This window comes from Heliangelus exortis, chromosome 1, assembly GCF_036169615.1.
Source record: "Heliangelus exortis chromosome 1, bHelExo1.hap1, whole genome shotgun sequence".
Taxonomy (NCBI): Eukaryota; Metazoa; Chordata; class Aves; order Apodiformes; family Trochilidae; genus Heliangelus; species Heliangelus exortis.
In genome coordinates this window covers 92,074,861-92,086,485 of record NC_092422.1, presented here as the reverse complement: position 1 = coordinate 92,086,485, position 11,625 = coordinate 92,074,861, and the positions used below count along the sequence as shown (strand labels likewise).

The window sequence follows — 11,625 nt, the reverse complement described above, 5'->3', positions numbered from 1 at the left end:
AAAACCGTGTAGTATATTTCTGCCAAGATTACAATAAGAAGTTTTATGGAAGAAATAAGTTTTCCACTTTATATAATGCATCCTACAGTACTGTATCATAAAGTTATCTCCGAGCAGCACACTATTTGAGAAAGGTTTATCAATTGCTGCCCAGAAGAAGATGCCAATGATTTTCAATCATGCAGAACCATGCTGAATTATTTTATTTCTGCAGTTTGATCAAGCATCTACTGGGTCCATAAAATTCTATGGTAAAGACATGGCAGGACAGAGAGAGTATGCAAGGAGAAATCCTTAAGGCATGCGCATAGGAAAAAAGTAACTAATATCTGGCAACTCTGGAATGGCTCAAGTACAGAGGAAGGAAAGGGGGCCAGTGTTCAAGAAGCCTACCTTAAAAGCAACTTTTGCCTTAGCGATGACACAGCCTCATGCTTTCTCATGATGTGCCAGTGTGTGGTATCTGCTCAGGAGCTCTCTATGATCTGGAAAGAGTGCTGTGAATTTTGTCAGATATGGGTGGAGGTGTCACTCAGAGTAGGAAGAGTGAAGGTTGCAGATGAGGCTGCTATGTGATTATCTCCAGGGATGTAAGATCTCTGGTTTTGCTGGACATCTGGTTCAGCTGTGGTGAACACTATCATATGTTACATATTTTGGGTGGGATCCAGGCCCTGGCAATTAACATTAGGTTTCCACCACCATAAGTTTCAAACAGTGAACTTCTCTGCAAGAGAAGCAACACCAAGGAGGGATGAACTGAGAGTGTTTGTCAAGGGTGGGAAATAGGAAGAGATCACTGCCTGAGAACATTTGGTTGCTTTCAGGTACTAGCTCTGCCCTTCTCCCATGTTACTCAGAGGAACCCTGGAGGAGAAAATAAAGTGGTAACCCAGAGGCTATGAGAAGCCTACCTGTTAACTGGAGGAAAATAAAGGGAGGTGGAGAGCAGCCCAACAGAGTAGAAGGACACTTCTTTGAACCCTCTGTTGTTACAGAGATGTAGAGCTAATATCTGAGAGTATTAATGGAAATGGACACAATAAAAGCTCTCCAAGAGCAGGGAACTAGCCTGTTCATTTCACAGATCTTCTGCACTTTTCTCTCTCAAAGCTCAAATCAGTCTGTACTTTGAATAAGTATTTTCAGGGTGCTCTTGTTAAACAAATCTTGTTTTATCCAAGATGATTAATAAAGTCAACTTCTTTATGGAGAAAGAAGGCAGAGAACCTCTTTGACCATAGCACATAGACATTTTCCTATGTCAGTGCACCATACAAGGGAAGACTTCTGTGCATGTGAATTTTGAAAGGTTTTGCAAATGTGAAAATATTTACTATATGGGAGAGAAAGGCCATAAAGGTCAAATACCCCAAAATTCACATACTGTTAATACTCTTCAACAGTGATAAAGCAAAATTACGGTGCTTTGATGTTATCACACTTGGCATCATAGGAAGATTTTAATGTTAAGGATAGTGCAAAAAGGAAAATATGAAACACATTTTAAAATATGTTTTAAATCTATTACTGTAGTCTGTATGTAGCCTGAAAACTCCATTACAGTTTGAAACAGTATTTTACAAGTAAAGATATCACATACTTGCTTTCAATAGTATTTAAGGAAGGAAGTTGGCTTTATACAGAAACAACCTGTGACATATGCCCTGACATCTTTTAGACAGAACTGAAGTTTTGGGAAGACTACATTTACACATTAGCATAATGGAAAATAAAGCAGCCTCAACTTCTCATAAAGTAAAATGTGAATATGCACACATGTGCATATGTGCCTATGTGTGTATGTGTATATATTTACATAAAAAATTTAGGCCATTAGCATACATTTGAACAATGCATTTACTGTTTTAGCATTAAGGCTTATTTCCTCCATTACTAAACATCCCTTCTTCATCAAGAAAGGGAAAGTGCTCTTCCTCATGTTCAAAAAAACAAAGAGCTTTTTCAAAATGTAAACAGTGCAACACATTGATTTAAACTGTAAACAAGTGAGCTTATAAAATCCTCAGTGGAAATGTTCCATAGCAGACAAAAATTCTACACTTTGCAAAAAGCCTGCAATGAGTACATAGCCTTGTTGTCTTGAATTCCAAGTTGCAAAATGATGTGAACTATGACCAAACTCTATAAAAACTTAGATGCCCAAATCATGATCCCATTTTCAAAGCATTCTGTGAGAGGCATGAGACAAAATGCTATGGGCAATCAGAAAAAAAGCTTAAAACACATAAGCCAAAAAAAGAGAAAAGTAACACTTAAAATACACACCATTTTAAAGAAATGATCACTACCATTTTGCATGTACTACTCAGATATAAAAACAAAGTTTTAAACACTGATACAGTACAAAGGGATATTTTCACAGTGCTTTAGGAACCTTAATTCTAGGTAAGAGAAACAGATGCCATAGTAGCATAGTAACACCCCGTGACATTTTTAGTGCTTCCAGTCCTGTGCTAGCTTGCTCAGAGCTAAGCTCAGGTGCTGCTGAAAAGCAAAGCAGTATGGCTTACAAATGTATACCTTGAGTGGAAAATTAAGAGAAAAGAAAAAGTGAGATGAGCTTTGAGTTAGAATAATATATGAAAATATATAATATATGAAAAAATACACTACAGTCTCGTTTAAAAGACTGCATAAAAAGCAAGTTTGATGCAGTTACAATAGGGAAAAAAGGACTAGTCTTTTCATAATTGAGACAAATTAGGATAACAGGACTGTGTCAGTGCATATTAAACTGTATAGGACTGAAGTAGTACCATGAACTGAATTTTATATGTGGTGTGTTATGTATAAACCAGCTATTTTCTAAAACAAGTATTTTAACTAGTTCATTTGGCATAATAACTTCCTCCCACTGTATCTAAGAGTCATGCACAACTCTGCTTGGCATCAGAATAAGCTAGCTGATACTTATATACTGTTTAAAATAGTTAACCTGTTTTTTTGAGATTGTTCAAAACTTTTGAATTATTTTCTAAAAAAAAAATCCCTCTTTCCTACCGAGAGACAGTGTCTGAAAAGCCATGAAGAAATCTTTCAGAGGAGCTAACACCATTGTCACTCTATCCCATGTATTAATGAACTGATTTAAGTCCAAGCAGAACAGCTCAATTATGAAACATGTGACAAAGAAGGGCAAAGATTATTTTAAACATGAAGCACTTCTGAGAATGTGTAAGTCATTATTACATGCAAAACCAGATCAAACTGGAAAAAAACCAAAACTATCCTGAAAGGTTGCTGAGACCCTGAGCATTATCAAAAGGGAAGGAATTAGGGGAGAAATATTTCAGGATTTTTTTTACTTTGCAAAGACCTATAAGCTCTTGAGATTCTTCAAAGTAACTGAATAAATACCTTTGGTAAGTTTGTGTTTCTGAATGCTATTTCCAAGAACTATAGAGGATGTTTCATGTCCCTAAGGGCTTAGGAGCGTATTTGAGACTTGGAAATGAAAAATAACCACCCTTATGTCAGTGTTTGGCTTCAATAAAAATATAGCTCAGTGATTTGGAGCTCTCTGTTACCTAGTGGTCATCCAGAGAAAACTGGGCCAGACCAGCAATAGTTTCAACTTACAACTAATTAATGAATAGTCACTGCAAGTACCTACAGTCATAACCCATTTTACAACAATCCTTGTAATGGACTGTGAGGAAAAAGCTAACTAACCTTTTCACAGCTAAAGATGAGTTTCAGCTTTCACAGGGAAGTTTGCTGGGTATATTTTGACTGGGACAAAGTAATAAAAACCTGGAACAACTCCAACCTCTCTGACTCTATCAACCTCTGTGGAAATATTTTTTTCACTAAGAAGTCAAATTTAATTCAAAGGGGGATTCAAACCTTGAAAAAGAAATTGCATTGATATTTAAGAATTACCCATTTTATACCTGTGGATATCATCATATTAAGTATTGTCACAACAGACCACCACAGTAGTTTTGCTATGTATTCATATTTGAAAACAATTAAAATCATTACCTCCAAATTCTTTTCTAGCAGGTGCAGGACTCCTACCGCCTTACAGTATTTAAGAAATGAATGCAGCAATAATGAAAAATATCAGTACAGTAAGAGGGAAGAAAAAGAATGAGAAAGTTAAAAATGACAAGGATCAGTTTGTTACTATGTTGCCTCTATGCTTCTGAACATCCAGTTTCTCTTAGCACTCAATTGTTTACATTTTCAGATGATCCAGATGAACTCAACATTAAAAACCCAGACATGATAAAATGCATACATACTGATGCCAAAATTAAATGGATATAAATCAATGGATGCACAGGATTATTTATCTTTTATTTTTAAAATGAAGATGCTATAAACATAAAAATGTTGAATAAACACTGCTGTAAGAAAGCTCACATTTTTAAACTGTGAAAATAAATCTATAAAATTTTAAAACTTAATCTATAAGCAAAGGTAGTAATACTTTAATGGTACTAAAAATTCTGTCTTTTCCCATCCTGTTGTTGCTATTACATTTTAGTGAAAAATTTCTATGTTCCATTCATCCCCAAACCAAGGGTATAGTATCTAGTTTGGGTGTGGACTTTCTAAGTTCATCTCACAGACTTGAAACAAAATATTCTTGACAACCTGATCTATGCCATCACATTACCTGATGGTGGGGGTGGCCTCTGTGGTGGAGCAGGGCGTGCAGGAGGAGCAACGGGGCGAGGTGGTGGAGGACGCTTAGGCTCCAAGCTCTGGGAAGGCTCTTTCTGCTGGGTACCAAGTTGAAATTCAGCTGAAGAACATGACAGAAAACAGTGCCAAAATGAATCAATTGTACATTCTAATAACAATAAAGCTATTCTCGTGGTAAGTTATTTTCACAGAGTGAACAGTTAGTCCCCAGCCCTGGAAACGAATGACACAGACGTTTTTGAGAGAGCGAAAACATTTTTTGTGAGAGGAATAACCAATTATGGAAAGAAGCAGATTTCCTAAGCCAAGACTTTTGTCTCATGCTTTATGCTCTTCATGGCATCCTGAACATTGTTACAAACTGCAGAGCTCCAAGTTTTTATTTTGATCCTGTCATTTTTATTTTGATCCAAAGTACAAAGTGCTCTGGAAAAAAAAGCTACACAGAAAATTTTGAAGGCACTTTAGGAATCTTTATAAAGTTACTCCAAATTGCATTGAAATAAGCTGTTCTAGAAGCCATTGCTGATTATAAATGTCCACTTTGTCACTAAAACGGAGTTGTGTTTAAACAGAAGCTTTCATATTATACATCCAAGTTAGAAGTCTACCAATTACAATTTACATAGTACAGCTGATCCAGCATTAATTGAAATGGTTTGTATTTGAAAAGCATGACTAAAGTGAACTGGAATTACAGTAACACATTGCAGCAGCATTTTTGAAGAGAGGTTTTAAACCAATCAGCTTAGAAAGCCTATTAATCATGTAGCTTTTTGAGAGGTCTCTTTCATGATGAAATGCTAAAGAATTAGAGCAAGTTCTGTAGTTTGCAGCAGCGTAGATCACCATACAGTGTACTAAATAAGATTCAGGAAACAAAGCTCTTCCACTGCTCAGTAGAAAGACTGAGATACAAAGATAAGGTGATTTGCCCAAGGCAAATTATCTATAAAACATTAGACATTAAGAAGAAAAGCATCTAATATTAATCTAAAAGCTCTATTAAAAATAATCTAATAAGACAGTATTCTATCACTGGGCTCTACAGCTGCCAGCTGGTATAGTATCAGAGGCAGTCAGGGAAAGCACTACTCACTGTGTGTGGAAACAGGTGGTCCAGGAGTTTTTGTTGGTGCTCGGCTCGGTCTCACTGGGAGCGCAGGTCCATCCGACAGTGTAGGGGATTGGCAGGGACTGGAACGTGGTGAAGAGCTTGGGGAGGTTCCAACACCAGAACCTGAAGTTGGCTGTAGGTGCTGAGGAAGGATTTCTTCTACTTCAGCACTGTAGTCATCAATGTCTCCTAAATAACAAATCCCGTTGCAAATGGGGAAAAGGAAAAAAAGAGAATGAGAGGAAGAAAAAAGAGAAAGGAGAAAAAGAGAAAAGGGAAAGAGAAAGGAGAAAAAGAGAAAAGGGAAAGAGAAAGGAGAAAAAGAGAAAAGGGAAAGAGAAAGGAGAAAAAGAGAAAAGGGAAAGAGAAAGGAGAAAAAGAGAAAAGGGAAAGAGAAAGGAGAAAAGGGAAAGAGAAAGGAGAAAAGGGAAAGAGAAAGGAGAAAAGGGAAAGAGAAAGGAGAAAAGGGAAAGAGAAAGGAGAAAAGGGAAAGAGAAAGGAGAAAAGGGAAAGAGAAAGGAGAAAAGGGAAAGAGAAAGGAGAAAAGGGAAAGAGAAAGGAGAAAAGGGAAAGAGAAAGGAGAAAAGGGAAAGAGAAAGGAGAAAAGGGAAAGAGAAAGGAGAAAAGGGAAAGAGAAAGGAGAAAAGGGAAAGAGAAAGGAGAAAAGGGAAAGAGAAAGGAGAAAAGGGAAAGAGAAAGGAGAAAAGGGAAAGAGAAAGGAGAAAAGGGAAAGAGAAAGGAGAAAAGGGAAAGAGAAAGGAGAAAAGGGAAAGAGAAAGGAGAAAAGGGAAAGAGAAAGGAGAAAGAGAGAAAAGGGAAAGAGAAAGGAGAAAGAGAAAAGGGAAAGAGAAAAGAGGACAGTGAAGTAGATCTTTTGTGAAAATTAATGGATTAAAAAAACAATCAGCTGTGACAAAGTACATAGATGAGAAATATGCAGGTAAAGAAAACCAAATATGTACAATTGCTGCAAACAGTGATATTCAGCAGCTTGAGGATTCCACTAGGAAACAAAGTAGGAAACAAAAAGACAAAAAATCCTTCTGGGATAAAACAAACTCTACAAAATACAGGGAACCAGAAAACAATCAGTACTGAAGATCAGCCTGTTTCAGTGAGCATTCTAAGGGTTTCCTTACCCAACTCATATTTGCCTGCCTGTCAAAGGCTCCCCAGGTGTCTTCTTGGGGGTGTACCAATGCTTAGCACGGGAGCTCATTAGTTCTGTTCATCTACTGTATTAATCTGCATAATGTATTGGCAAAAAAAATAATGCCTTTGTGCTCTGAAGATGTGTATATCCTGCTTACTGGGTTTCTCCATGAGCAGTAAAAGTTGCCAGGAGGAAGTGACCCTGAGTGGGTAAGTCACAGGATAAAGTGAGAAAAATAAAGAGAAGGTCAGCAAATGATTAAAAGCCTAGAGATACAGTGCAAACTGACACTGCTCAACGAGCCATCAAGATACTGTTGGAAATAATGGGGATCTTCATTAACTGGTTGAGATGGGCATAAGCATGTTAATTTAACATATTTATTTATACATGAGATTATCCATGTTATTTAGGACTGTAACTGTTTCAAAAGTAGGAGTACTTTTTTACAACAAACCTTCCATATCATAGTCTGCAGTAACCTCAGCATCTTCACAAAGCAAAGTGGAGCTTGTTGATGAAGGCAGCCCAATATTAATCTTCTCTAGATTCATTTCATCTTCCAAACTTCTGATCCAATCTGGATTTTTCAAGCTTATGTTTATAGTCCTCCCTAGTAGCTGAATTGCCAAGCAGGTATGCACAAAAGAGAAATTGGTAAGACTATGAACATTACAATTCAGCATTTAAAAAAATAATCACTTAAAAAGTACAAGAAAGTCTATAATAATTTCTTGGACTAAACAATGGCAGTGACACATGAAAAAATAATTATGCTTTTCATTGCATTTTGGCAATCAAGTGGATTTATGTAGTTTAAACAGTTATTGCAACTTTTTAAGATCTTTCTAAAGAAAAACTAACAACTTGTCTCGTAAGATTTTCCTGTTCAGTTAATAAAGTTTCTGGTTTCTTTATTCTGACAGAAACACTACTCTTTGTAAACAAAACCAAACTTACGTATAAACTACATTAGCAAAGTCATTTTAAGACAGAGAATATCAGGCCTTTGATCTACAAACTGACACATGACACTGAACCCTGGAACTGTCAGTGGAACTCTCAGCTGATGCAAGGATCTGCGCAAACATCACATTATAGAATCTAAGTCTTAACAGGAACAGATCAGTAAAAATTTTAACATGAAACTTAAAATTTTTACAAAGATTAAATACTACAGAAATCAATGAGAGCTGAAATGGACATTTTAAAGACACTTCAGGACAGGAGTTATGAATTTTAAATAACTGCAGGTTAAACAAGCTGGTTCATACTACAAACTGAAGTAAAAACTCTGCTTTTTAAACCATTAAAAAAAACCCCAAGAATTAAAAATCCCTCAAGTAATGAAGGTGGCCCTCAATCTGAGATCTTCATTTCTCTAGCAGTCCTTTTCTCCTAAAAATAAAAAGTTTGGTGCTTCTCTCAGCTTGCTTTTGAAACTCAAAGTAATGCTTTTTAAAAAGCTGGATTTTTTCTTGCTATACAGAAATTCAGTAGTTTTTACCTTACCTCAGTACCATTCAAATTTATAACATTCAAAGCTGAGCTTCCTTCCAAAAATGTTACCCACATCTTGTCTTCCACAAACCTGCAAAATCCATTAGAAACAATAATTAAAATATTTTTTCGTACCTACTAACTTTTAAAGCCTCTTATCTTAAAGTTTTTTCAATGTTTCACTTGATGGAAAAGAGTTATTTTTTAAAGTTCATTAAAATATACATAATTATGTATGTAAAGCTAATAAGCTTCAACTGAATGCACCCTTGCACCAAAACCAAAAACAAACAAAAAAAAAGGCAAAAGAGAACAGGGTCAATATCAATGAGCAAAAGCACTGTCCTCTTAAAATGTGTTACTGTGATTTCAGCTACGCATTCAATAGTAATAATGTGGCTGCAGGTTAGATATTTGTATTAGGTGTTCCACATGACATTAAGACTATGGACTTGGGACTGTGTTCCTAGTCTTCTGAAAAAAAAGCCAAAACAAAACAAAAGCAAAACAAAGCAACCCCCCAAATAAACCCAAACAAAATATCACAACACTTATAGTTTAATTAGAAAAGCACAGCACTCCAGCATTCTTTTACAGCTATGAACTAATTTTAGAATACCAAACTTAAATTACATACTTAAAATTTATGTAATTTTAACTCTGATTGATTTCTGACAAAGTCAGCATGATACTCTTATCTCAAAAATAAAGACTATCTGAAAAATTAAGTCTGAAAACAGAGACACATACAGGTATGTAAAACTAATTCTCAACTGCAAAGACATTAAAGTTAAAATCTAAATGTTAAAAATTAAGGAGATCATAACTGAAATGCTCACTAAGAAAGCAACTTTATTCAGGAAATAGGAGGGAACAGCGAAGAGGAACAGCGATTGAAAGTAAAAAGTCTTGTTAACCTTATAAGTGTAACTTCACCATAGCTTGCAAATCTCTGGAGAAGATCATCAATCAAGTTATCATCAAAATAGTTTTCTTCTGCTGAAGAACCCCTGATGGAGACCATTACAGTACCATCAGGTGGTCCTTGCGTTGCGATCACCTCCTTATAAACCTTCTGTCTCTCTTCTGCTTCAATTTCAAATATGTCTATGTCAATCAGTGCAACCACAGGCCTTGGAAAAAAATACACAAGAAACACCTGTAAGCAGAGTATCTGAGCAACAAAATCTATAACATGGATATCAAATCTTCAATTATTAGGAGGTAATGCATAAAATAAAACAGACCTATGATCAGATGTTTTCAGTTCAGCTCTTCCGTAGTGCAACAAAGTGCCAGGAGTCCATGTATAAGGGACATCTCTGTCGTTGTGAAAACTAGCATTCAGAAGATCCAGGTCTTCAGCTACATTCAGTATTCATGAAAACAAAAAAGGGGAAAAACATAGCGATTGCAAGAATATACTTTTAAAATAAACTAGTTCATAGAATCATAGAAGCTTTCAGCTTTCAGACCCATGGGATTGAGTCCAACCATCACCCATATTCTACAAAATTCTCCCCTAAAATTCTCCCCTGTTGTAAACTAGTTGTAAAAAGCAAAAAAGTAAACCAAACCCAAGTGTATTACTGAAGAAAACAGAAGTTCCTTTTGAAGCACTAAAATATCAGTAACTGGTATCTGATTCTTGATTCTCCTGTTTAGCATCACTGTACTCATTGCAGACACTTTGTGTGATACGAAGTCAGGGACAGAACCTCAGAATCCCAGGCACTGTGAATGTCACCAAACGGATTCTATAAGCCAGTTAAAAGAATATTTTAAATGACACAAGGAAGCACTCAAACCTGATCGGTCAAAAGGCCATTTTCTTCTTCTCCAAAGAATACGATCTGTCCACGCTGGTGTGCGACATTTTTCACTGGTATCATAGTCATCAGAAAACAGGTCGTATTTGTACGTAGGAGCAAAATTTATTTTCCCTTCCAAAAATCCCCTAAAAATCTGTAAGAAACAAAGCAGTTATGTGTCATACCAGAAGTCAGAAACAGATGGGAAACAGCTTGACACTAATCAGAATTCTCTTTTCTAACAGTGAAAACCTGTGTATATATCTCAAGAAACCCCCAGTAATTTGATAATATGTATCCTTCTCCAAATATTATCTGCTAAAAACATTCCACATTTGCCACTAACTAGTGACCCAGACAGGTCATTATTAAACATGTCAACATTTATATCTTTAAGCCCAGGCTCACAGCAACCTCCTGCTACTCCAATGTCATTCAGAACTTAAGGTCATCAGAACATAGATACTGCCCACTGCACTTTAGTTAGTTGGTTCGTTGCTCATGTGTCAGGAGAAGTTGGAAATTAAGGTTAATATTTTATGTGCCTATGTGAGCATGCAAAACATTCCCCCAAATTGACACATGATGCCCCAATAATAAGGGGAAAAAAAGAAAAAAGATATGACTTGCATGACTGAGAGAATATTAACCTTCTCTGGTGAATAGGAAAAGAAAATAAAAAGATACTATGAGAAATCATTTGTTGAGAGTACATGTGGCATTTAGAGATACTGAAAGGAATAAAATATCCATTAGGTACATTGAACATGAGCAGATACAGCCATCTGACACAAGGCAGTAGATTTGTCTAGTTTGAACTAGATACAAGCTACAACACTTCAGATTACTAGCTCCAGTCTTAAGTTCAGTCTTGTCTGGACAGTTTTATTTCACAGAGATCTGCAAAATATAAATTTAACTTAGGCAAGTCTGCACCAAATGACAGATTAGCCTTCTTTTCTTGTTGGAAATATAAAATGAAACCCAGTCAATTTAAAAATCAGTCAGAAGACCAATGTCAGAATGTCAGAAGATCTGCAACTTTTGAGACAATTTATTAATTTCTTTGCCTTCATTAATTATTTCTTAACCTACTTATATGAAGAAATTTGCTATGTAAATGCCTTTTCCGAAGAGCATATACAGCAGTTAACAACTGTGGAGCTGTCCCTGCTGCCCACTCAGGTGCTTCCAAATAATGGAATATTATACCAGCAGTGCAATACTATTTCTTCCCAGGAAGGGACACTATCACATTGCTGGCAAGCAGACAAAACTAACAACAGAGGATTGTCTCTCATTTTACCATCTACAGCATAAAACTGAAAAGAAAATGCACACTTTCACACAAAATTTGATTCATTATG

At 36.1% G+C, this 11,625-nt stretch overlaps 1 protein-coding gene across 26 annotated transcripts in view; it reads right to left on the bottom strand.

Moving 5' to 3' along the window:
- Positions 1-11,625, bottom strand: part of SYNJ1 (synaptojanin 1) — a 63,700-nt gene that overhangs the window by 14,872 nt on the left and 37,203 nt on the right. For 15 of the 26 annotated variants that reach the window (XM_071754339.1, XM_071754254.1, XM_071754356.1 and 12 more), the window contains exons 18-25: positions 10,256-10,412; positions 9,695-9,812; positions 9,365-9,580; positions 8,460-8,538; positions 7,405-7,567; positions 5,777-5,983; positions 4,649-4,777; positions 4,009-4,047 (exon numbers count right to left, since the gene is read on the bottom strand). In XM_071754339.1, coding sequence (XP_071610440.1) covers positions 4,009-4,047; positions 4,649-4,777; positions 5,777-5,983; positions 7,405-7,567; positions 8,460-8,538; positions 9,365-9,580; positions 9,695-9,812; positions 10,256-10,412 — 1,108 coding nt within the window. Of the gene's footprint in view, positions 1-117; positions 498-4,008; positions 4,048-4,648; positions 4,778-5,776; positions 5,984-7,404; positions 7,568-8,459; positions 8,539-9,364; positions 9,581-9,694; positions 9,813-10,255; positions 10,413-11,625 lie in introns of those variants that run through there. The other 11 variants (XR_011727982.1, XR_011727983.1, XM_071754286.1 and 8 more) reach the window with 5 other exon arrangements.